This window comes from Engraulis encrasicolus, chromosome 16 (genome assembly GCF_034702125.1).
Source record: "Engraulis encrasicolus isolate BLACKSEA-1 chromosome 16, IST_EnEncr_1.0, whole genome shotgun sequence".
NCBI lineage: Eukaryota > Metazoa > Chordata > Actinopteri > Clupeiformes > Engraulidae > Engraulis > Engraulis encrasicolus.
Genome location: NC_085872.1, coordinates 11,058,762 through 11,086,093, shown reverse-complemented (window position 1 = coordinate 11,086,093; position 27,332 = coordinate 11,058,762). Strand labels below are relative to the sequence as shown.

Here is a 27,332-nt window from a genome sequence, read left to right as displayed (position 1 = left end):
TGATCCCTAAAGCAGGCTACTGTGAGGCCTCAGTGTGTGTTTCGATGTTGCTGCATGACGTCATGTGAGAGGAGTGTATGGAGGGCCCTTCTGATACATAAGGATAAACAACAGTGCTATGATAAAGCCATTCATGTTCTTTTGTTTTTAGACATGTAGGCCTACGTGTACAAGTTTTAGCCTTTACCTGATATAGAGCTATGATAAGCTGGCAAACTAGCACTTCACAAGTCAAGCTGGTGAGATCAAAGTGTGTGCCTTGTGTGTGTGTGTGAGAGACAGAGAGAAGCAACTGCAGGGTAGATCTTTTTTTAATGTGTGGAATATTCCTTAAGTGATAATAACTTAGGATGAACAGTGCCGTGATAATCTGTCAGTCTTCTGCAGTCCACAATGAGCTGCAGCCTTGATGCTTCATGTCAGAGAGAGTGGTGTGTAATGTAGTGAAATATTCCAGAAAATTGGGATGAAGACAGAATAAGCTGGCCCGACAGGCCAGACCATTCAGTTTGAATTACTTCGTAACTCACGAATGGTCTGATTAAGCTTCTCTGGGGAGGGTTTTGAGTCCTCTCCCAGACGGCCAGTGTTACCAGCCAATAAGCGAACGCACTTGGGAGCACAATACCATACATCACGAACGTCAACTGTCAGTGATTGGTCAGAGCTCATTTCAAACCAGAGCAGAGCTCGCTCCTCCCACCCAAGTGCTCAAAGGCATCAAGGATCCAAACAAAAAATGAATTACGAAGTGAGAGAGCGGTGTGTACTGTAGTGAAGGGCCACTGACAGCTTTGGCTGGGCCCAGGACAAAGTGATCTAAAAGGGGACGCCGTCGCCACCTAATACATAGAATGTAATAAGGACCCAATTCTGGGGCCCCTCTCTGCCCGGACACGGGACAGGTGACCTGTTTGTCCCCCTTGTCAGCTTCCCTGTGTAGTGAAAGGTCTACGGAATATTCCAGAAAATTGGGATGAAGATGGAATCAGCTGGCCAGTGCCGTGGTGACCTGGCAACCAGCTTCCGTCCAATCAGAACCCTGATTGCTGGACGTCAGAGTGTCCAGAGTTCATAAGTCCAGTGGAAAGAAAAGTCATATGGTACACGAATAGAACAATAATTGCATCAAGGAAAAAAATAGTGATGAAATAATTCATTTTAATAGATGCAAGATGGGATTGTTTCTGCAAAACAACTCGCCATAAACGCCGTCTTTAGTACTGACTCCTTCCAACACCTTCTGCTTTGTGTCAGAGGGAGAATAGTAGTGTGTAGAAGGCTCATGGAATATTCCAGAAATGGGATGAATTAATTAGGAAGCATCTCTGGAGCGCTATGATAGCCTGGCAACCAGCCCCACCCCATGGTGAACACAGAGAGATAACATAGAGCAAACGAGAATAGAAGAGAGTGCTCTAGAGTCAGAATGGAAAGGTAAATTGGATTCTCCTGTGCCGTTGTAGCCTGCCACCAGACTTATAGCAAGGCTTGTTCATTTATAAAATTACATAACTTTTACTCTTTCTTTAAATCAGACAAAAATAACTGAATCATACGCTACATACTAGAAAATGCTATGGTCAAGCATCTCGACTTCCGCTGCTATACCCTCTGTTTCTGTCCGCCAGACAGTCGGAAGGGCGAAGCAGGGAAAATGGGATAGAATCCCTTAGATGTGCTTATAGCTCTCCGAATCTAATAGCCACAGTAATAATGGTATGCAATGCATGCAGATCCACCCCATGGTGCACTGGACACGGCTCAGTAATATGACTCATCAGGGGTATTGTACAGGGGTGTAGAGTGTGACTGAGTCACCACAGCCCCATATACTGTACATAAGGGGCCCACACACAATCCAATGTATGTAGGCCTAGATACGGTGTATTGCTGGGTGGGGTCCATTGGAACTGATTGTACATAGGGCCCACAATTTGATGCTTACGCCCTTGCGATGCATACAGTATGTAGGGTAAGGATGTTTATTATCTGGGATACGTTTTGGTGCGATGGTATGCTGGGGAGGTATGAAATGATATTACATTGGCTTCCAGGTGGAGGCAGGTGACTGCAGCAGATGGGACCGTGACCCTGTCCGATGGGGGCCACCAACTCCATTAGAATCAGAGCATAGCGTTTTATTGTGGCTGCAGCTGCGCTGAGGAATTTGATGTTGATATAGGTGCATGACAGATAGATTTTATCAAGAATTTTCCCCTGGAATGTTTTAGGTTCTATGCTCTGTAAAGTGTCTGAGTGTCGAGAAAAACGTTATACAAAGCCCATGTATTATTATTATTCTTCTTTAAATATATGTATATTATACATTATTAATATAATTTTTAAATAATACATTTTATTAAAATTTAAGACGAATAACTACTTTCGTTATAGAGGCCTGCAAATGGTAATGAGACAGAAATATAAACACACATATATGAACATAGGAACACATGTATTTGCAAGTGATTGTCTGAAGTGAATAATAAAAAAACTGTGTGACTGGAACGTTTTGGTTTGAATATGCAATGAAGAAGTCCCAGAAGAGACCACCATAAAAGGCAGTTAGGCAACACAGTAAACGTAAACAATCCTGAACCTATACACACAGAGAGACTCAGACTCAGAGGCCCAGTATGACTTGCAGAAAAAACAAAAGTACCTCCTCTCTCCTCTCCCTTCCTCAAGGGTTAAACTGCTTTGACATTGTGAGAGCAGATGTTCTTCTCCTCTCTCTCTGATCGCAGCTATTCAGGGTTGCCTCGTGTGTTGACTCACAGGGAATTTGATCCGGAAATGTTGAATAACAGATGAGACAGAAAACATCCAGCCTGCCTGACCTTGCAGCCAAACAGGCCTCCACCCTCCTCCTTCATGCTTGAGCTCAGAGTCAGGGCCGCCGCTCAGAGGCGATTCTAGGGTCAGGTGGGGCCCCAAGTGAAAATTCAAAGGAATGAACATTTGAAACAAAATTGGCACTACTGTAGTAAAGTGTGAGCTATTATTCACCATAGCGACTGCCTGCTTTGCCTGGTGATAAGATGACCCTCTGCCACCGCTAGGTATAAACAGTGCTTGCGGCCTCAACCACTTTGCCCCCCAAAAAAACATGATAAAACATAAAAAAATATGAAATTATATAACAAACGAGTTATCAAAATGTCCATCATTATCATTATCATTATTATTATGAAGGGGGCCTCCTGAGCAGTTATGCTTAGGGCCACCAAAACCTTTGCAGCGGCCCTGCTCGGAGCTGAGCAGAGCGGAGAGGAGTGGAGTCTCTCGGAGACGTGTTGACATTCCTGCAAGCAGAGGCCCCTCTGATGCTATATGCACACACACACATACACACACATTCATGCACACACACACACACACACACACACACACACACACACACACACACACACACACACACACACACACATTAGTGCGCACACAAGAAGGCATGCGTGCGCGCACGTACATGCACAGACACACACGTGCACACATGCATGCGCACACGCACACACACACACAAAGTACACTGCCTCAGAGTTTAGAGTGTGTCTTTGATCAGATCTACGGTATACTGTACTACAGTAGCCTATATTTAATTTTTCAGTTTTTGTTCAAAACAAAAACACATACCAACATGATAACCTCAGAAACCCTTGTCATGTATGTTATATACGGCAGAGCTTTGGCACACTTTTGCACTCTTCTTTATGTGTTCCTGTCATCATTATACTGTATATGTGCCCAATGACTTGCATTGACTTGACTATACTGAGTGGACTGGTCTGACCTGTATCTCAATATCTCTCTCGAATTCAAGCTCAGTCAGCTTTACTGGCTGAAGCTCTCTTTATAGCCAGAGCAATATACAGACTTTACAGTACATCAAAGCACAAGTTAATACATCTATTAAAACAAAAACAATAATGTGGTTTAAAGTGGGTGCTGCCGAGAGAATGATGCCAAAATAAACGCTAATACGTTACTTGACGCCAGCGTCATACGAATGACATATAACAGTGTCATAATGCAGTCATGAATGTGTCACAAACATTATGTCACTGTCATAAACATTGTATGACTTGGTCTTTAAATGAAATTCAGTTATGACAACGACAGGCCAAACAATGTCAACTTTTCATGGTCATAAAACATTTATAACTTGGCATTATGTTTATGACTCGTTCATGACACTATTATGACACTGTTATGTCATACGTATGACGCTAGTATCAAGTAAAGTGTAGCCAAATAAACTAAACTAAAATTACATAAAATAATCTTTGTCTTTTTCTCCCTCTGTCTCTCTCTCTCTCGTCCCCCCCTCTCTCTCCCTCGCTCATTCCCTCCATCCCCACAGCCCATGTTCTCTGTCGCCCCAAGCCTTGCCGCCTCCAACGCCAATGCTGCTGCCGCTGCGGCGGCCGCCGCTGCCTTCAACCCGTACCTGGGTCCCGTGTCCCCCGGCCTGATGGCCCAGGAGATCATGCCCAACGCCCCCATGCTGATGACCAGCAATCCCAGTATGCAACAGCAGCCGCCACCCACGCAGAAGCTCATGAGGACAGATCGGCTCGAGGTGAGTGCGCCCAGTACTGTAAGCCCAGGGAAGCTCATGGGCCTGACAAGGGAGGAACAAAGGAGATAGTTGTCCCGGGCCCAGGAATGGGGGCTTTGGGGTGGGGGGCGGGTATTGGTGGGTTGGTTGGTGGGTGGTGGGTGGTGGGTGGGTGGGTTATCAGAATTGCGTCCCCATGACATTATATGTATTGAGTCAGGCAGGGTTTCAGATGACTTTGTCCTGGGCCTAGCAAAAGCCCTCAGCAGCCCTGTAAGTATAGATTAGCCGCTGGCCCCTAATGGTTAAGGCTGAGCAGTTTCTCTTTGGGGATCAGAGGGTTGGGTTGCAACAGGTTTAAATCTTCCTACAGGAAGGTGGATTTCTTCCACTTTCACACATCAAAGGTTGAATTGCCTTTGAGCAATGGACTAAATCTCATATTGCTGCTGGGACTGTGAGCGATACCTTGTAATAACTTTAAGTAGCTTTGGATAATAGTGTCAGTCAAAATGTAATAATGTTGAAAGTCCATGATGTCACTTCATTGAGAGTGTACTGTGGATCACAGAGTGTTGAGGAAGCAATATTGTTATCTTGCTGTTGTGCTATCTTTGTTGAATCTAATATCTAACTGTGCGAATGGTGTCACTTCCTTTGTTTTGGGTTGTTGCCGTGGTAATGAAAGTAACAAGTAAGAAAGCAAGGAAGTGAATGGCTTCTGTTTTTGCGTGGCTGCGTGTGTTTTGTTTCTATTGCTGTTGCCATTGCTGTCCTCTTCTTTTCCACTCTGTTTTTGATTCTGTTTCTCTCTTTTCCTTACAGTCTTTCCCTACATTCTTTCACTGTCTTTGCCTCTTTCCTTCCAACTGTGCTTCGATGTTCCAAGTATTCACAAAGGGGACATAAAAGTGTGGTGGTGACGCATTTCTTTGCATCTGCAATTTTGTTTTTGGTCACTGAGGATTGCCAGTGCAAACACTGCCCTCTGGTGTACAGAGCCAGCACATACAACCCAGATACTGACGTGCACTGTCTTCACGGCTCAAATGAAGAAGCCCATCAATGTATTACTGCTTTACATATTGAAACATTGTATCAAGGCTTTATTTAATTACCTCCGCAAGGAGGTTATGTTTTCAGCTGTGTTGGTTTGTTTCTCTGTTTGTCTGCCTGTCTGATAGCAGGATGACTCAAAAAGTTTATGAACTGATTTTGATGACATTTTGTGGAGTTGTTGGAAATGACAAAAGGAACAAGTGATTACATTTTGGTCTGGATCCAGAATGTTTTTTAAAACATTCTTCACCATTACAGGATAGGGCAAATTTTGACATTCCCGTTTCTAAAAGACTGGGAAAAAAATAGGGTGTAACATAGTCAAATGTTTTATCAAACAGCAAAGTTTAGTCATAGGATTACAAAGCATGTAGATGTTATGGCATCAGTGACCCCATGGCCTTGGCCAAGGTTTACACTCTGTGAGTGCCTCTACTTGTCACTATGCATATGTGTGTATTTGTGTGTGTGTATTGTATGTGGTCTCTGTGCATGCCTGGGCATCACCAATCGCCATTGTCATTCTCTCCCAGGTGTGCCGCGAGTACCAGCGCGGCAACTGCTCGCGGGGAGAGAACGACTGCCGCTTCGCACACCCGTCCGACAGCACCATGATCGACACCAACGACAACACCGTCACCGTCTGCATGGACTACATCAAGGGCCGCTGCTCGCGTGACAAGTGCAAATACTTCCACCCGCCTACCCACCTCCAGGTCAAGATCAAGGCCGCCCAGCACCAGCTCAGCCAAGCCTCTGCTGCCGCTGCCGTGGTGAGTACTGCCATAGCAACCGAGAACACACACTGTGCCATAGAATCCAGAACACACACTGTGCCATAGCAACATAGAACACACACTGTGCCATAGAACTGTACACACACAGTGCCGTAGAACTGTACACACACAGTGCCATAGAACCATACACACACTGTGCCTTAGAATTGTACAGGACCGTGGAACTGTATACGAACAAACAGAACAGTATGGAGAGCTGGAGACTGACCTGACCTCTTACTTAGTAACCTAGGTACTGTAGAACCATATTGAAGTTTTGAAGTCAGAACTCAAGGACATGCATTTAAGACAGGTGCCGGGGTCAAAATGTATTGTTCAAGATAAGGCAAACATTAACCGCACATTGACTGCCTTGTACCACATTTTATTATCGTGACGTGTTGGCCCACCACGGCCCTTTCTCAGACCGCTAACGGTAGGGACACATAGACGAGAATTTGGTCTAGCAAAGCGAACTTTGCCATTCATTCCTATTAGGGAGGAGAAGGCAAGCAAACAGGAGCAAAGCGAATCGAAATTAATCAACCAGGTTTAATATCATGCAAATGAGGAGCGAATTTCGCCTGGGCGGCCAATCAAATCAAGACCATGACTGTTTCATTCCATTTGATTCGCTGCGGCAACCTGATGACAGTTGAGCAGTCAGAATGGAACGCTGAATTTCGCCTCTCTTCGCCCTCGCTCGTTTCGCCTGCTATGTGTCCCTTGTGGTGGCCCGAGATGTCATGACAATAAAATGGAGTAATTGTGAGCTCATTGGTGAGTTGTATTATCCTACCATAGAACCGTACTCAAACAAAACTGGAGAACTGGAGACTGACCTGACCTCTCACTAGTAACATGCTATAGAACCATATTGAAGTTTGCGGTGTAGGCCTACATATTCAAAATGGAAATGGCAATCCTGGTTGCCAGATAATAGTAGTGACTCTCACTGTTGTGTGAGAGAGTGGTGTGCCGGCACACTGCTTGCACGCCCCACAAAATACGATGCATATATTTTGTTACTTAATTACTAAATTCAAGGTTGCCTTGAGATTAAGTAATGCAATATATTTTTTGGAGCATAAAGCCAGTGTGTCGACCACTCTCTCTCATGCCGTATAGAACCAGAGGTAGGACCAGACAACTGGAGATTGACCTCTCACTAGCAGCACCTTCACCTTCCATTCATCTTCCTCACTATTCTGGACCCTGTTTCTCGAAAGCGTCGTTGCTAACCAATTAACAACTTACTAGGTTTCCAATGGGAAATTGCATTGCAACCAAGTAGTCCCGGTAAGTTGCTAACTTGCTTGTTAGCAACGATGTTGTCGAGAAACGCACCCCGGCTTTATTATTTATTACTATTATTATTATTATTATTTGTAGTAGTAGTAGTAGTATTATCATAACTTTGTAGCAACTACCCACTCACATGAACACACAGACGCCACACACACACACTCACACATATCAGTGGCTCTCTGTCATATTCCCCACGTGTTGCCCCTTCTTCATGTGTCTCCATCATGTTCCTCCATTTTTACTGTTTGCTTCACACAGTTGTTGAATTGGTTTTACACACCCATAAATAAAACCCTCTGACCAAAATCACAGTTGTGTGTTAGTAGAAACAACATCAAGGAGACATGATCGAGAGACGGTGGATGGGAAAGGGTGGCTGCTAGGGGAATGTGACCGCTGCGCTATACTCACTGGTGAAGGCACACAGATACAGTATGCTCACTGCTTTCCCCTCGTCCCAATGACGCAGGCTCACAACGGGGACACTGAGCAGGTCGACACAGGACCCCTTTTCTCGAAAGCATCGTTGTTAACCAGTTAGCGACTTAGTAGGTTGCCAATGGAAAATTGCATTGCAACCAAGGAAGTTGCTAACTTGGTCAGCTTAGCTAACTTAGTTAGCAACAATGCTGTTTTTAACAACGCCGTTAGCAACAATGCTGTCGAGAAACGCTCTCCACTCCAGCACAGCCAAGCCCCATGTTTGGCGGCGTCTGTCTTCTGTGTACGACCAGCTCAGTCCCCTTTTGACAATGTGGCATGGGGCAGGTTTCCCTCACGGGTGTCGCCATGCCTTCGCCTTTGTTTACAGCCATTTTTGTTTGTTTTCTTTTCTCTTTTTTCTTTCTCTCCTTTAATGTGTGTGATGAGTTTCCAGGATAGTGTGCCGGCTCTGGGGCAGACTCAGGCTATGGGTCATCATCATGCCCGAGCTGTCTCAGTGCCTAGTGGCTATCTTGGTGGTGGGGTGGGGTGACCTGCCCATCTGTTTGTAATGGTTGCTTTACCTCCACAGTTAGAAGTCAGACGTAACCTTTTCACACTATGACCACTATGCTCTTTATCGCTGTCTCTCTTTCTCTTTCTCTTGCTCACTCTGTCCTTCTGTCTCAGTCTCTGTCTCTCTCTCTCTCTCATATAACCTGTAATAATACTGTGTATCATGTGTCTTAAAAGCTGTAAATATTATGGTCATGGAGTTAGACAGTCAGCCTTGACATTGGTCATTGTAATGTGATGGAGACTAGGATGCGCACAGTGAAAACAGAGGAACATAGTGGCCATTTCAATATGCAACCTTGTGTCCTCCACTTGTGCTTGTGGCCTCACGTTTTGATGATGCCCCGCCTCTGTGGAGAAAACCATTAAGTTTCCCAGCTGTCCGAATGGGGGACTATTCTTCATTCACCATCCAGTTTGCAATTGAGAAAATGACTTAACAACTGAGCTTTTACAAGACATTAAAATATAATGCTGTTGTCAGTGATGTCATCACAACATATTACTTCCTGGTACGAGGCCACAAGCACAAGTGGAGGATGCAAGGTCACATATTGGAACGCATCCACAGTGGTCGTTTCCTTATTTTCCTCAATCCATCCTGACTTGATTCGATGTGACAAAATCCCCCAAAGGATTTCCAACCAAGACCTGTGACTCCTTGTTTCAGCATTCTATTTTGGTATAACTGAGTCATAACAACGCACTGTTATTCGAGTTCGACATCTTTTTTTCTCTCCTGAGAATACCTCAAGAGTCTTCACTGTGCATGCCATAGTCTTGTTATCCCCTTGTTATTACTGCATTCCAATGATTTGTTTTTTATTTGTTTTTTTTTCTCACCTACCCAAAATGCACTGCTGCCCCCATGATGCACCTCTGCTTGCTGTTTATGTTAATGCGCTTGAACCCCATTGGCCCATTGCCATCATGTGCTCGCTGCCTGCTAATTAAGACTCAGTCGGCTGTCAAATCACTGAAGCGACCCCTCGAGGCCACCTTTGACCTGGTATTATGACCTTTCACCTTTTAGCTTGGCATGTTACTTTGTTGTAGTATTAGTTTTTTTTTAACCAAAGATAATTTGCAAGCATAATTTATTTATTTATTTGTTTGTTTGTTTATTTATTTTTTGTACCGCTCTATGTTTTCTTCCTGCTGCTATAATACCATTTTTGGTGTGATAAACTGACCGTGGTGCGCCTTCCCCAACCCCCTCTCTCTTTTTGTGAGTTTAATTGACTGGATTCTGTACCAGTTTTTTCCTGTTTTTACAACCGCAAACAAGCACAGATGCTAAAATGTCCCATTTGCTGATTGAGCGATTGCCTTGACAAGCACAGCCACAGTCCCTTCATCACACGTAGCCGTACCAAGCCGCTCTAGGTCAGGGTTAGGCCAGCTATTCGCTTTATAAAACTATGTATTCGTGGCATGGCTCTTGTGTACATTATGATCTATGTTCTTTTTATTAATTTAAGTGTCCTTAAGTGTTTAAATCAACAGTTTGCATGTTGTTGATGTCTAGTGTGCATGATCAATGTGGGGGCAAGGGAGACATAATGTACAGTAGGGTGGGTGTGTGTGAAGCAGTGTTTCTAAGGGGTTAATAATTTCACTGTAGCTAAAGAATAACACAAACCCATCACTCTTACCCATGGAGTTTAGCAGTGCAGCTTCAAGTCCTTTTACCGCTTTCCTCTCTGACACCTGGCAGCTTTTTGTAGTTTTACCTGTAGATATGAGCAGTGCTTGCTATTGCTATCCTATCGCTATATGTGTGAGCTGTACTGTATAGTGTAATATTAGCATCGCTCTGGGTTCTCTCATTGGAGCTTAGCTTTAGCTTTAGCTTTAGCTGTAGAGCATAATGAGAGATGTGTACTGTACGTATCCCTGTAACAGTAGCCTATTTTGCTCTTTGCTTGAGAAGTAGGTGTTGTATAGCTGCTGCTTGCTTTTGCCTGTTTGTGACAAACAACTACCATGTGATGGATTTCCTTTGACAATAATTCTTCTCTTTTTTTCTTCTTCTCTCCTCCTCCTCCTCCTCCTTCCTCCCTCCCTAAATCCCCCCGCCCCCTCCTTTTCTCACCTCCACCCATCTCCTCCACCCCCCGCCCCCCCTTTTTTGTTTCCTTCCCCTTTTTTTGTTGTCGTTTCACGTGCCAACCCCACCACTTGGGTCTGGTTTGGCAGGGAATGCCCCACACTGTCATGCCTCCTCTGCCAAAGAGACCGGCACTTGAAAAAGCCAACGGTGCCACTACCATGTTTAGCACTGCTGGCATGCTCCAGTACCAACAGGCCCTGGCCAACATGCAGTTTCAGCAGCAAGCTGCTTTTATCCCGTCAGGTAGGGGCTCACTCACTCACTGGCCTACTCTCCTGACCTCTCGCTATGACCTTATTATGACCTTTTGACCTGTGACCTTCTGATCTGTCGTCTGTGTTCTCCCAAAGCTCCACACTAACCCCCACACACCACCACTACCACACTGCACCCCAGCCTCTCTCAGGCTCGCACACCCCCCCACACACACCAACTTCCCAAACAACCACTACCACCACTACCCCACTTCCTTACCAACCAACGCTACCACCACCTTCCCCTGTCCGCAAGCCATTGTCTGCCTCTGAGACTTGTGCTTCAAGTTGGGGTGACTTTGTGCCACTTACAGTGTTGTGTACTTTTTGTCCCATGCTGTAAACTGTCCTGCAAAGCCATTACAACACACTACTGTAAAACACTGCAGCCAGTTAAACGCCTGCTGCCTTAAGTTTGTGAGTTAACTCAACTTGAGAAAGCCTCGATGAGTTAAGTCTGGAGTTGAGTTAACTTACAAACTTAAGGCAGCAGGGCAACTTACTTTTTATGTTTAACTGGCTTGCAATGTTTTCCGTGTACAGTAGTGCCTCTAGGGGTGGGGGTTAGAGTGCAGGGTTACTGCTATCTTAAAAGGCTACATGTAGGATAATTTGCAGATGTAGGATATCTTGTCAGAACACAGGCACAAAGCGGTTCTAGAATTGGACACTGCTTGGGATGTACAGTATCTGTCGCACTGGCTCAGCACTGGCGGGTGGGGGCTCAGGCAAACCATGTGATCACAACACACCACCGTGGTTTTACACTCGGACTTGGCTGGAAAAACTCCTTTCCACCATCAAAATACACAAAGTAAAGTCAGTTTAACAGTAGCGTGTAGTAATTTCGCCAACTCCACAAGCGCATGTGCGTGTCACAGGAGTATAGGTGTTCGGTTGGTGTTGACACAGTCAGTTTCCAGCCCCAAGTGCAGATGCAGAGCGCCACATCCTGTGTCGTTGGTGAACCTTTAGGGGGATGGGAAGTGGTTTGAGGGTTTGTGATTGGTGGTGGGGGCTTTTTCCATTCGTTCTCCTGTGGCTGTCTTCAACCTTCCTGTTGAGAGAGAGAGAGAGAGAGAGAGAGAGAGAGAGGGAGGAAGGAAATGATGCAATCCAACAGTAGCTATGGACATGTGCACAAAGAGAAAGCTCAAAGCTTATAGTTCTTACATTGCCACCCGACTCCTCCACCACTAGTCACAAGATGTAGGCCTCAGTCACAAAAACGGGAACTTACCACACCAATGAACTTCCCCAACAAAGTTAAGGTGGCAGGCCATATGCAACCACCCTGTCCACCCATGTCTAGCATAGTTCTTTGTGTGCTACGACTTAGCATGTTTACTTTCGGTTCCGTAGTGCTTTTTTGGAAGATGAGGAGGTAGCTTATGATAACTGTGCTCTTTGTTGTCTCGATACAGACATATATGGATACGTATCCATAGAAGTACCATAGCACAATGCACAAGTTAATTGTAGACATAGTACTATTATTAACATTGTTGCAAACATTTGAAACAAGATGTGTATTCACTTTCCTAGATGGATGTTGGGTATTTAGGCTTCTGCTATTCTGCTATTTAGGACACCTAAAATGCTATATATGCAACAAAGCTTGATTACTCACTCTGGTATTGCCTTGTAGTTGTTAAAATGCATTTTGTTCATCCTTCCACACCTTTGCCTAAAAGTACTAAGAAGCTTTCCATTCCCTGGGACATGCCTCACTGCCTAAAGCTGACAGTCTTAATATCCGCAAATGAGTTTGAATCAGTGTCCTTCTGTCCCCTTTAATACAATTTGTCTTTCTTTTTTCATGTTTTATTTGTTTATGTATATTATATTCTAACGAACCATGTGACGGGCTGTTTTGACTCTTCTCCCTTTCCAATCCACTTCCTGTTGCAATGCATGATGGGCAGGCTCAATATTGTGCATGTCACCTGCAGCAAGTATTGGTAGGTTCAAGCATTCCTTCCTGATTACTCTCTTAATTGTTCCCTTTTTCCTTCGCTCGCATCCCATCAAAATCCACGCTAACACACACTTAGGCAGCTCTGCAACTCTCTCACGAGATCTGAAAAACAAAACCCTCACTGCTACTTAACATCTGGAAATCTGTATGACTCTGTCAGATCACAACTGAGCAGATTTTTCTGCCCCACACTAGCAAAGTGCAGTTACTACATAACTTGTTCAGACTGAAAATGGATTTCATTACACCTCCTATATCATGTGACAAAGCTTTATGGTCCGAATGAGTTCCGTTTTAGAGATATTGCTATGTCAAATTTACACTAACTACAATATCCAACCTAATTCCAAGGCTTTGAAGGATTTTTTTCTCAGTTGGCGTAGTTACTGCACTTTGCCTTTGGCAGTATTGAACTTGAGCAGAACTTAGTAGTTTAATTTAGCAATGTCTGAGTTTTGGTGGGCTGTGAGTCAAGTTATAAGGTGTTTTTGTCATCTGTCTTTCTTGGTTATATGAGTTAATTAATTGAAAGCAAATCACATTTATGAATTGTAAAATCCTGGCATGACTGTACTTGGCAAAAGTTAAATGATTGCCACACTGTATCATTTAGGTTTTGTAGGCAGTATCTCCACTGCACATTTGAAATAGCTGTCTATTCATCTGAAATGCATATTTATGTGTGTATGTTGTTTCCCCCTCCCCCGATGCCTGTGCACACCTCCCTGGCTTCTCCCTTCCCTTGTTAATGTACACTTAACTCTCTCTCCACTCATTGCTTGTTGCTGGCGTAACATCCCCCTTCCCAACACACACTCTCACACTCACACTCACTCACACACACACTCCTCTCACACTCTGTCTTGTACCTTCTCCCTCTCTCTCTCTCTCTCTCTCTCTCTCTCTCTCTCTCTCTCTCTCTCTCTCTCTCTCTCTCTCTCTCTCTCTCTCTCTCTCTCTGCTGTCCTGTGCTGTGTTGCGCCTGTGGCTATACCCTCCTCCCGTATGTGTTTGCTTATATGATTTTCCTTCTGAAAAAGTTCCCATGATGCACGGTGCTTCACCAGCCACTGTGTCTGCAGCAACCACATCTGCCACAAGTGTTCCCTTCGCAACCGCCACCGCCAATCAGGTTTGCCCTTTATGGCTTTATCTCTTTGAATAAACCAATGGGATCAGTGGATGCTGCTGGGTTGGGTCGGGTGGGTCAGGGCTGGGCTGGGGACACTCCTTCTTGTTGGCCTACACTGATGCAGAGCAAGATGTCGTCTTTCACATTTAAAGACCTTTAAATTAAATACCTTGATCAAAGTTCAATTATGATTAAGCCTAAGAAAAAGGAAATAGTATTAAAGTATTAAATAGTATTATTATTTGTTATTCTTGCTGGTCGTGCTACAGTTGATAATGAAAATGTTTCAGCGTTCAAAAGTGTAAATGAACTGTATGATTTATTGGATATTAAGGAAAACCCTATTGTGATATATTTAATGTTTAACAACATTTTAATTTCCATCTTTGTCCTTTTTCATTTTGAGGACTCTTCCTTTTCAAAGTTGACTACCAACGAATACATGCAATTGGTATGTATGAGGTAGTTTCATAGCTCTACTTTTTTTAAGAGACAGATATCCGACAATATCCTTTTTTGCAGTCTGTTGTTGTTGCACGGCTTTTTGATTTTACTCCAGCCATCAATATATATATTTTGTGGTGCAGAAATGTTTGAAAAGTTTTGCTGCCAGCGCTTTTAGTGGTGAAACCGAAACTCCGTTATTTAGCATGCAGCAGAGCAGCAGGAGAAAGAGAGAGGGGATTTAAATGTAAACTTCTAGACAAACCAAGAGCTAGGCCAATGAACTTGCTTTGCTACAGGAGCTACCTGCTTTCAGTATATGCTTACAGTAGACTGAGACTTAGTAGACTTAAACTTGAACTTAGGCATTAGTCTGCGGAGGTATCTGTCGCTCGCTGTGACGGGGAGCACATCTTTTTATCAGCTTAAAAAGTGCATTTAGGTGGATTACACCGGCACCGCACTCGCAACTAAAAGGTCCCACACAGACATTAAACAGTGAAAATGTAACAAAATAAATGTGCATCCTCGGATCCTATTTGATCCCCTAATTACCATGCTTTCTGGTCAAAGGCCTTCCTCGCATCACCGCTTGGCAATTAAAAGAACCAAACAGATTTAAGAGTGCAGACCAGCTTAAAAAGTAAAAGGTGCAGGTCAACAAGTGGGAAGACTGAAGTATGCATGGGGGGTCTGTCACCTCCTCCCTACCTTCTCTCCCTTTTAAAGAGCTTTTAACAATACGCAGCAGGTCTCAGTAAATTCTAATTTGCTATCTTTTCAGCTCTGTTTGTTTTTGTTTCCTTTAACTTTTGCTTTTTGTCTTTCTTCTTTTTAAAAAAACATTATTTGGTTTGTTTTGGTTTGTTTCGGATGTAAAATCTACAGTGGGGGAAACAAAAAGTGGTTAACCAGTTTTATCTCAAGCAGGGGATTCCCTCTTCATTGTTTTGGTGTTTAACCATTGAATGTGTTGTTATTGTTTTTTTCTGTATCTCACCCTAGATTCCCATAATATCTGCAGACCATCTGACTAGTCACAAGTATTTGACTCAAATGTAGTTCCTGTCCAGAACAGTGAGTGTCTCTTCCATACACTTCCCAGATCTACACCAGAGAACAACACTTACTGTACAACACTAACTATAGTACTATACAGTACAGTACTATACTATAGTACTGTACAACACTAACACAATACCCATGGCAACGGCACAAATAGCGTTCAATACATACAGTAACTATGCACTTTATATTTTATATATACATGTATAGGGCCTATATAGTACTGACATATGCACACATTGCACACAGTGGTCCAATGTTCATATTCATACACAATACATTTTGCAGGGTTAATTGAACACGTATAGGGTTGGTCCTACTGTTTGGTGTGTGTGTGTGTGTGTGTGTGTGTGTGTGTGTGTGTGTGTGTGTGTGTGTGTGTGTGTGTGTGTGTGTGTGTGTGTGTGTGTGTGTGCGCGCGCGCGCGCGCTTGCATGCATGTGTGTGTGTGCGCGTACAGTGAGTCCAATAAGTATTTGATCCCTTGCTGATTTTGTTGGTTTGCCTACTAACAAAGACATAATCAGTCAATAAATGTTATGTAAATGGAGAGACAGAATATCAAAAAGAAAATCCAGAAATTAATTTAAGAGAATATATATTAATTTATTTCCATTTCATCAAGCAAAATAAGTATGTGATCCCCTGCCAACTGATAACAGTTTCGGGCCCACAGACCAGATGGGCACTTCTGATCAACTTGTCATCTGAATTAAAGACACCTGTACATACTAACATGCATAAAAGACGCATTGAATCAGCAGAATCAGTCCATAGTATGAGTGAATCAGTCACATTCCAACCTCACCAGCATGGGAAAGACCAAAGAGCGGTCAAATGATATTAGGGACAAGATATTAGACCTGAACAAAGATTTAATGGGCTGCAAAGCCACAAGAAAGAGACTGGGTATTAATGACCCAACACTGTTGATGCATTTCTTCCAAAATGTGAGGAATACAAGATGACTATCCATCAGTCTGTCTGGGGTTCTATACAAGATTTGACCTTTTGTAGGGATTTGATAATCATGAGAGCAGAAAGAACCTGTACAGAAAGACCTGTACGGGATGAACTAGGCAATGATATCAAAGCTACTGGACCAAAATCACTGAGAAAACTACTGGTAGCACCATTGACAGTATTATTTACTCTCAATGGGTAGCACTTAATGCCACAGAGGTTTAAAATCCCGTAGTGCACACATGGCACCTCTACTTCAGAAGGAAGCTGTGCAGTCCCACCTGAGGTTTGCCAATGGACATCAGACTGGTTTAGGATATGATAAGGAGGTGCTGTAGTGAGATGAAACCAAAATCAAGCTGTTTGGCATTAACACAACTCAATGTGCTTTGAGAAAGAGAACTGCTGTCTATGATCCCTAGAACACCCTCCTCACCATCATGCATGAAAGTGGTATCATTATGGTTTGAGGGTGTTTGTCTGGCCAAGGCACAGGACAACTTCACATCGTCAACGAATGGATGGAGGGAGACATGTAATGTGCAATCCTGAGTGCAAACGTCCTTCCCTCCACCACTACACTGAAGGTGGGCCATTTTTGGATCTCCCAACATGACAATAATACACAACCTACAGTCAAAGCAAATAAGGAGTGGCTCAATAAGAAGCATATTAAAGTCGTGAAGTGGCCTACACAGTCTCCAAATATTAACCCTATGGTAATTCTATGGAGGGAACTGAACCTCCCATTTGCCAAGCTACAGCCACAAACTATCAATGTTTTAGAGATAATCTGCAAAGAAAAATGGGCAAAAATCTGTTCTACTATATGCACAAACATTGTCATCAACTAAAAGAAGCATCTGACCTCAGTGCTAGACAATTAGGGCTTTGCCACAAAGCACTTTATCTTCTTTAGCTAGAGGGGTCAAATACTTATTTGCCTAAATTAAATACAAATAAATTAAAATATATTATTTTACTGTAAGTTATATTCTGGAATTTCTTTTTGATATTTTGTCTCTCTATGTTTGAATACACATTATCATAAATTTATAAACTGATAATGTCTATTAGTGGGCAAACAGGCAAGATCAGCAAGGGATCAAATACATATTGGACTCACTGTATATGTGTAATATATAATGTGTAATGACTGGATTTGTTTGCAAATGAAAGTCTTTTTCTGTAAGCTCACAAGATATATGTTGTGTCCCACATGTTGTGTTTTTTTGCAGATCAAATATTAAAAAGTATGCTGGTGTACCATCAAGGACAACTTCCAGCATTCACAGCCATCACACCATGAAGGTGTCAGTCTGAACCACGGGGAGAGATCATTCGTCTCTTAGCTGGGCCTCAGCCCCAGTCATGCATGTTAAAATGGGGTATGGCCAGGGTCAACACCATCCAACACCATCTATCTTTAAACCATCAGTACCACCAATCGAAAGACTTACCCTCAAAACAACCCTTCAGCTTGATATTGAAGAGACCTTTCTTCTGGCACCAACATAATTGTATGCCAAAACAGTGTACTTGCCCAAACAAAGTAACATTTCACACATACCTTAACACATACGCCTGCACGTGTGCACGTACGTGTGCGCACACACACACACACACACACACACACAAACAGAAACACATCCACTGTTTTAAAATAAGTGGTGATTTCACTTCAGATTTAAACAGTATTGGTACGTCAGTAGACCAAGAGATTAAGTTTTATTCGTAATTTTTCATTGTTTTATTGTATGGTTTACAAAATGGTAAAAAGGTGCACCTTAATGAGAGAGAAAAAAAAAACATTCAATGGCACAAACTCATTTGATGAGCATATTTGGTGACCTAAGTGTTCTGTAATGGACGATTCGAGTGAAATTAGATTTTACACAAACAGAAGGTCAGAATTGGATAAGACAGATGAATGTTTTATTCAAAGCGCACAGAAACACCTGTGCTCTTCTCAAAGCACATTCGCTTGATTCTGAATCACCCTCTAGCCTTTCCACACCATACATCCAAAACTAAAGGTGTTGTTTCAGCAGTGTTATTATGTTTACTCAAGAATGATGTTTTATTTTATTTTATTTTGTTTTGTTTTGTTTTATAATGACAATTGTTTTTATACATAATTTCACAAATGTGTGTGGGTTTTTTATACTTTTATTGCGTCTTTATTATTTTTTGTCATTAATTTTCTGAGTGCATTTGCCATAGCCCTCTAGTATTTTGTGTTTCACCCCCAAAAAAATCAGAGTGGCCTTTTTTCCGATTTCAGTATGTAGAACTAACTCACATTTTGGCCCTTTTATCTTTTTTGAATGTTGTTTATTGATGTTGTTGCTGTTTTATGTTTTATTTTTCAATAAAACGCAGGAAGAGATGTTTTGGTAATCTTAAAGTGATATGAAAATGTGCCGAGGTTACTAGTCTCATGACTTTAAAGGGTGTTTTTAGGGTATATGGCCATGCAGGAGACGGGGATATGAGACCAGGAGGTCTGGTTTAATGGCCATCTTGAAGTCTCACATTGTGGAAAGTGAGACTATAAAATTGAAGCAGGAATATGCACGGCTTGAATGGATGTCAGATATGAACAGCCGAGTGATATGATGGTAATTTTCTTTAAAAAAATGTCTTTCCTCTGTGTATTTCATTGTGTAATTACATTTCAATATATATCCTTTAACATGTCGGTAGCCATTGTTTGAACTATGTCTCTCAATGTTCATACCAAAGGTTTTTTTTTTTCCCCTATTGGGCAGAGGGGTGAGAAATGTGTCTTTTCCTTCTGAATTCTGGCTGATAAGAGGTCAGTGAGGTTACCCACTGAATGAAAGCAAGTGGCAGATTTAAGAAATCAGATGGAATGGAAATGATGTTACGGAATCTCCTTAGAACTAGACTTTCCATTCTTAAGTATTCTCGAGATTCTGTTCCATTGCTTTACTGATTGTACTGTACCACTCTCAAAGCCTTAGCGTACAGCCTGGGCGCTTGCCCATACAAAATACTCTCAATCTCAATCATTGTACAGGTCATAAATGCCAATGATATTCTCTAGCTCTAATGCATATACATGTATCACCTTGTTTTGTTTTTGATTTCACATACATAACACACTCTCTGATGAATTTATTTGAACATCATTGTTCAAATAGTTTTACTTAATAATTTTAACTCATTTAACACAGTAATTTCAGCCTTATTATTGTACTTACCATTGTCATCTGTTGTAGGTTTTAGGTGTATAAACCATTCAGAAAATGTCATGCCATAATCATCATGTTTCAATATTTTGCATCAGTTAGAACATTTATTTTCATCTATAGCTTAATGTCTATTTTTTCTTCTTCAATCTCATTATTAGGACTTTTGTTGTTATGTCTGAATATTAGACATTTCTCCTTGTCTGTTTCAATTTGTTGAACAAAGAGTTTTTGATATTGACATCTTAAAACAAGGAAAACAATGAATTGACCTGTTGCTGTGGCAACAAATTCTGGCTGACAATATTTTAACAAATGATTTTTTTAATGTATAACAAGAACAGATCATGTCTTGAAATGATTTTTTTTAGTTGTTTTCGTTTAAGCGTAGAATCGTGTACATGCTAGAGTGAAAGGAAAAAAAAAAATTTTCTACTGTATCCATTTCAGAGATTAAAATATTGTTTTAGTATTTCTTAAGAAACTTAGCTAAACATCCAAGAATGTTAGGCCAAATATGAGCAGCGGTAATCCTGGCCTTTTGGCCCTTATCGATCTCAGTGTGTGGAGAGGAAGAGATGTCATTGGGCTGGGCCTAAGCCCCGCCCCCGCCTGTGCTGCGCTGCGCGAGGGCTAGCCAGAACCTAAGGGACGAAGGTTGACTTTTTGCACTTCTGTATATAGTCAGTAAAAGAAAAAAATAAGAAACGTGTATAATATTGAAATCTTATTTTGAATAAAAAAAGTCTATAATTATAAGAAATTTTGTTAGGTTAATTTAAGGAATTAGAATAAATGACCAGCTAACAAATTTGCTTGCTAATGTGGCTCTGTTTCTTCTGCCCATCATGTGAGAAAAAAAAAACAAACAAAACAAAACAACAAAGAGCTAGCATTTGTTGTCATTTTTATGCTTAGCTTGTGGTTTGCCAGGATATCACCTACCGTAGGTTGGAAGGTCCCTCACTCCTATAGTCTATGGGGCCTCTCACGGGAGTCCTCTCATACGTACATGAAATACAGCCCCCACCAACCTGTGTTAACAATGACAAAAAAACAAACATTTTAAAACTAGGATACTTTAGCATAGTTGGACATGACAGACTGCATGCCAAAAAAATATATAAAAAAACTTAAAACATACCAACAAAAAATACAAAAAAAATTCAAAAAGAAATACCGTAGGATAAGGACACAGTAATAACAAGTATTTATCATCAAACATTTTTGAATTATACTTTAAGATTCAAGGGTAATTATCAGGATAAAAGAAAACCTAAAACATGGTAATAAATACATACTCATAAATAAATTATATCTAAAAAAGTAATTGAGATGCAAAACCGCCCCCAGAATATGCTTGCCTATATAGTGCTTTACCAGCGCTGTTCAACCAAGACCACAGATCCATCTCATTGCTTCTGTTGCCAGGCAACTGTGTGTCCAGCAGGTGGACACCTCAGTCATCAACAAACATAAACACCACATGTGTTTTCTCTCTTAAAATGAATGTAATCATCTTCAAATACTGAAATATACATAGATTAAGTGTCAACATTTTTACTCACTTCGCCTTTTTTTGTTTTTGCACAAGTGCTAGTATACCAAAGCATCACTCCCCCACCCCTCACTCCCACTCCCACTGCACTGCACTCTTTGACATGTCTTATTGTGGAGCTGTCAACGCCCCCCCTGCCCTCCTGCAGGTGTTAGTCACCCATTGAAGAGACTAGGACTGCAGAGAGGCTCTGCTTTTGTCGGTGACTTGGTGCACGTTTCTGGAAAGCATCGTTGCTAACCAGTTAGCAAGTTACATACTGGGTTTCCAATGGGAAATTGCATTGCCACCAAGTAAGTTCCTAACTTAGTTAGCAATGATGTTGTCGAGAATCAGGGTGCAGGACAGGTCCACTCATGTAGTCTCCCTCTCTCTTGGGTTCAAGACTCGCAGTTTCTCTGCTGGACACACACGTCTGCCTGGCTGCTTAAATGCTCTGTGTATTAGACAAGACTTTACGATTTTGCTTGTTCTTGCTGTAACATGAGTATTGTACTTTACAAAAAAAACATGTTTTTAATGCACATTTATTATTGGCATAATTGAATTGCTGTTATGACTCAAAAAGTAAAAAAAATAAAATAAAACCAAAATTGCGCAGAGAAGAATTGTGTCCTTTTGTTTACTGCCGTCATGTTTGGTGAGTATTGCAACATCAAGGTGATGTATTATATCCTGAACACGTGGTCAATTGCCATGATTAAACTGAAGGTGTATCCCAATAAAAAGGTAGAATTTACACTGTTTCATGAGTGCCGGAACAATTGCACACAGGGCCCCAGGTCAAAACACTGAATAGACCTCCTACACAGCCTGCCAAGGTCATCATAGGGTCCAACCAACACTTATGGAGGCTATAGCATAGATGGTGTTTTTATATAGAATGAAATTGCACTTAAATATGCAGCAATTGACTGTGGATTTAATCTTTCGTGGTAATAGTTTCCCTATGCTATATGCAGTCAATATTGCACAAAGAGAGTAATGATGTATTTACAGAAATTGAAATGTTTTTCAGTTGCAATGGAAGTGTTTTGTCAACTGAAATACTGTACTGTGTGAGTTGCTGTGCCAGGGAAGCTGTGTGGAGTCAATTCATGTGGAAGTGTGTGTGTGTGTGTGTGTGTGTGTGTGTGTGTGTGTGTGTGTGTGTGTGTGTGTGTGTGTGTGTGTGTGTGTGTGTGTGTGTGTGTGTGTGTGTGTGTGTGTGTGTGTGTGTGTGTGTGTGTGTGTGTGTGTGTGACCGCGCGACCTGTGTGTGTGTGTATGTGTTCATGTGAGTGTATGTGTGTGTGTGCATGTGCGTGCATGCGCGTGTGTGCATGCGCGTGTGAGCGTGTATGTGTGCATGCGTGTGTGTGCATGTGCATGCGAGTGTGTATGTGTGCATGTGCATGCGAGTGTGTGTGTGGTGGGGGTCATGGTCTGATGCACATGTAATTTCCAGCTGAGGGCATTAGGTCCAGCAGTGCATAGCCAGGTTTGCTGCACATAGAAATTGTCCTTGATAATGTTTAGAAACATTGTGTTGTGAGGAGGGTTTCTAATGGACAAGGTGCCCCAAACTGTGTATTGTCACTTGTATTGGGCAAAATTGATTCATTAGTTACAATTTGATGCCACATATTCCAATGTCCAATGGTTTACCTATCCAATTCAGCCAGGTTATTGGCTGGTTGAATGATCACCTGTTTGAATTGAACAGGTAAAACAAGGTCATTTTAAATATGTGTGGCATTGGATTTTAACTATTTAATCAATTAATTCCATAAAAAGTAGGCCACAAGTGTCTCAATGTCAAAAAATCACACCGCCATCTAGTGGAGAACAGGAATAATACAGAGTTCCATTCTTCTTCACCCTTCCCACGGTGAAATGATGTATGTAATTATAGCCATGTGTGTCGTTCAGGGGGTTAAATTGTGACCAGGGCCCCATGTATTATAAATAGGGTGCCCACACATTGGGGTTCCATTGGAGTTGATTATAGGCGTACATAGGGCCCAAAATGTGCTGCTACGCCCCTGATTATAGTATGTGTTATGTAGGCGTAATTATAATCACATGGCATTGATAAAATTACATTTCAAATTTAATCTGCATTTAGTAAATTCCAAGTTGCTATGTGTGTCAAGTCTTGCAAAATGAATTGTCCTTGTTAGAGAAAGAATATTTTACAAGTCTGGCTCTCTTTAAAATGTCCCTGTTGCTCTTAATCACAATATAACGGAATGACTGTAGCCTAATGTCTGTAGCCAATGCTTAAAGGGACACCGTGTGACATTTTTTGTTGTTTATTTCCAGAATTCATGCTGCTCATTCACTAATGTTACCTTTTTCATGAATACTTACCACCACCATCAAATTCTAAGTATTCATTATGACTGGAAAAATTGCACTTTTCATACATGAAAAGGGGGATCTTCTCCATGGTCCGCCATTTTGAATTTCCAAAAATAGCCATTTTTAGCTGCAAAAATGACTCTTGGACCATACTAGAAAATATTTGTTTATTACTTAATAAACTTTCATGTAAAGATCAAATTTGGCAATAGGCAGCCCAGTTTCAATAAGCTGCATAGTTGCAGTGCCTTTTTTGACCATTTCCTGCACAGTGTCCCTTTAAAGTGATACTGTGCCATTTTTGGAAATAAGCTTACTGTACACCTCTCCTGGTGGCTATAGCTGGTCTCATAAGATTAAATGTTAATTGCTAGCATGGCGGTAAAACATGCACTGCCATACTCAGAAAACGGTTGGAAGCACAAGAGAAAGGGAAAACTCAATCGTTTAACTCAAGGAGAGGTTTACATTTAGCTCTGGATCCCCCTGGCGGCGCTCCAACACACACAGAGGTCTGGGAGACTGCAGGATTCCATTTCTTCAGTCAAAAAATAATCTGAGCATTTATTGCTTCAATATTGATGGCAGCTCGCATTGAGGAGTCACAGACATTATAGTATAGACTATATTGACGCTTTAGAGATCAACAGAAAATGTATTTGAAGGAATTTGTTGATATTGAAGTAATAAATGCCCCTATTATTTTTTGACTGGAGAAATGGAATCCTGCAACAGTCTCCCAGACCTAGTAGTGGAGCTCACAAAGCTGCGCGGAGCTACAGGTCGGGCAAGAGCCAGGCAAGTGTACATTAACATACTATGCCATACCCAAGAAGAAGTTACCTGCCAAACTGTTACTAGCCACGGCCAAGTTTGACCCAATTTTGGCCAGTTGGCAGGTGCCAATGTCAAGTGCTGGTCCACAACCCATCCCGCTTCAGAAAACATGGATTGCCCTCCATTAGAATACCCTTTGAGGTATGAACAAGACAGGGGTAGTCGTTGTCTAATGGTTATGGAGTCTTCAAATCAAAGGCTTGCAGGTTTGAATCCCAACCTTAAATCTCCCTACACCTCCATCCATGACTGAAGTGCCCTTGAGCAAGGCACCTAACCCCACATATGTAAATGTAAATGTAATGTAAATGAAATGTACAGTGTAATGTAAAGGTGAGCACAGTAAACAATTCACTCTGCAGTGCGTTTGGATGAAGTAGCAAGCCTTTATGTAGATGTGCTTCATGGGGGAATTGTTTGAGGTCCATACCGGCAGAAAAAAGTATTTTTTTGCCCCCCAATCCTGCGCCTATATTAGGGTGCATCAGATGCCCCCTATGAAAAGATATTGCCTTGGCCCTATAGTAAAAATGTTCTACACCCAGTAAAAACACACTGTGTAAAATATTTTGAAATTTGGATGAAGTCTACCGGGGCCACCAGCCCCAAGAAAATAGAAAATAATGGTGATAGTCAGAATCTTGGAATAGAAATGGACATTTTGCTGCATAAAGCTACCCAATAAAAAGCATATTGTCTCAGCTCTGTGATAAAAATGTTCTATGCACAGTAAAATCACTCTGTGTAAAATATGTTGAAATTTAGATGAATTCTACCGGGTCCACCAGGCCCATGAAAATACAAAATAATGGTGATGGTGATGAGCAACCTGGATTCCAAAGCTGAAGTCCAGTGCCACATATTCCAAAATGACAATACCTAGTTTTTACCTTTCCAGTTAGGGCAATTGGACAGGTAAAACCAGGTAATTTGAAATCTGTGGCACTGGATTTGTGGCTTTTGAATCTAGGTTTGCCATTGTCTTAAAACAGAGGTGGACAAACAGCGTGACACATTTGCCCCTGCCAATATAATGAACCAGCTGAGCCTAATTACCACTTAAGCCAGGTTGATGAGGTAATTAGTGAGATCACCTGTATTGGGAGCACAAACGGAAGGAATATCTGAGCAGTTGTGTATTCAGTCGATCCACTTACACAGACTTCAGTCTCAGGACAGACTGATGGTCGAACTGCTATATTTAGCCAAATTTGCTCTTTTGCAACACAATATCAATTCTGCTGCCTTGGACCACTGCTAGTATCAAGCAAGAGATTGCAAAGCTGCATGACTGACTGTTATATTTGTGTGTTTCACCTGTGGGCCTACAATTCATGGAGGAACATCTGTACCAAAGCCGTGAATGTTCCTTGGAATGCCTAGGCTACAAAGCAGTCAATACAACTGTATTGAAGAGTGCCATTACTTCTTTATCCCATCGCCTGTGGTAGTATTTCACTTTACTCCATCAGATGAGTACCATAACTTACCTGAGAGGCCCTTGGCAATGGACTCTGGACCTGGTGATACCCATGACATACCTAGAAGCCACGTACTAAGTACAGGTTTTGGGAAGCCACTCTTTCCAACATCACATACAGTTGTATTGTATGTACTCTATTGAACTACTGCAGGGATTTCTTAAAAAAACACAAGTCATTCCAAGGAGCATTCACAGCTTTAGTACAGATGCTCCACCAGGTATTAACAGCTACCTGTACAATCCTGTAGGCCCACAGGTGAAGCACACAAAAGTAGCACACAAAAGTCATACAACTTCGCAATCTCTTGCTTGATACTGGCAGTGGGTCAGCTGGTTCATTATATTGGCTATATTTGGAATATGTGGCACTGGACTTTGGAATCCAGGTTGCCCATCACTATCACCATTGTTTTGTATTTTCATGGGCCTGGTGGACCCAGTAGAATTAATCTAAATTTCAACACATTTTCCACAGAGTGATTTTACTGTGCATAGAACATTTTTTTTATCACACAGCTGAGGCAATATGTTTTTATTGGGTAGCTTTATGCAGCAAAATGTCCATTTCTATTCAGGGCTGGACTGGGCGATAAATGGGGCCCGGGCACCTTTGGATTTAAGGAGATTATTAGTGGCGGAGAACTGACTCACCAGTGGGCCCCGCACCCTCATGGGCCCCTATTTTCAGTAATGTAAAAAATAAATAAATGGGGGCCCACGAGGGTGCGGGGCTCACCGGGAAATGCCCGCCATGCCAGATGGCCAGTCCAGCCCTGTTTCTATCCAAGATTTTGACTGTCACCATTATTTTTCTATTTTCATGGGGCTGGTGGCCCCGGTAGACTTCATCCAAATTTCAAAATATTTTACACAGAGTGATTTTACTGTGCATAGAACATTTTTATCACAGAGCTGAGACAATATGTTTTTTATTGGGTAGCTTCATGCAGCAAAATGTCCATTTCTATTCCAAGATTCTGACTATCACCATTATTTTCTATTTTCATGGGGCTGGTGGCCCCGGTAGACTTCATCCAAATTTCAAAATATTTTATACAGTGTGTTTTTACTGGGTGTAGAACATTTTTACTATAGGGCCAAGGCGATATCTTTTCATAGGGGGCAACTGATGCACCCTAGCGTATATGTGTCATGATGCATCCATGACAAGTATAATTTATAAACTTGAGAGTAATAAAGTTTTTAGAAAATCACAAATGTCTTCCTCTTTAAAAGTGAAAGAA

General features: G+C 41.9%; 1 protein-coding gene across 24 annotated transcripts in view; it reads left to right on the top strand.

Annotated features, from left to right (window-relative positions):
* The window catches only part of LOC134465144 (muscleblind-like protein 1), a 114,721-nt gene extending 92,688 nt beyond the window's left edge, over positions 1–22,033 (top strand). For 10 of the 24 annotated variants that reach the window (XM_063218622.1, XM_063218624.1, XM_063218620.1 and 7 more), the window contains 9 exons: positions 4,364–4,582; positions 6,154–6,393; positions 9,659–9,712; positions 10,903–11,059; positions 12,996–13,031; positions 14,089–14,180; positions 14,587–14,631; positions 15,630–15,701; positions 17,891–22,033. In XM_063218622.1, the coding sequence (XP_063074692.1) occupies positions 4,364–4,582; positions 6,154–6,393; positions 9,659–9,712; positions 10,903–11,059; positions 12,996–13,031; positions 14,089–14,180; positions 14,587–14,631; positions 15,630–15,686 (900 nt within the window). In that variant the 3' untranslated portion in view covers positions 15,687–15,701; positions 17,891–22,033. Of the gene's footprint in view, positions 1–4,363; positions 4,583–6,153; positions 6,394–9,658; positions 9,713–10,902; positions 11,060–12,995; positions 13,032–14,088; positions 14,181–14,586; positions 14,632–15,629; positions 15,702–17,890 lie in introns of those variants that run through there. The other 14 variants (XM_063218627.1, XM_063218632.1, XM_063218629.1 and 11 more) reach the window with 9 other exon arrangements.
* The last annotated feature ends 5,299 nt before the right edge of the window (positions 22,034–27,332 follow it).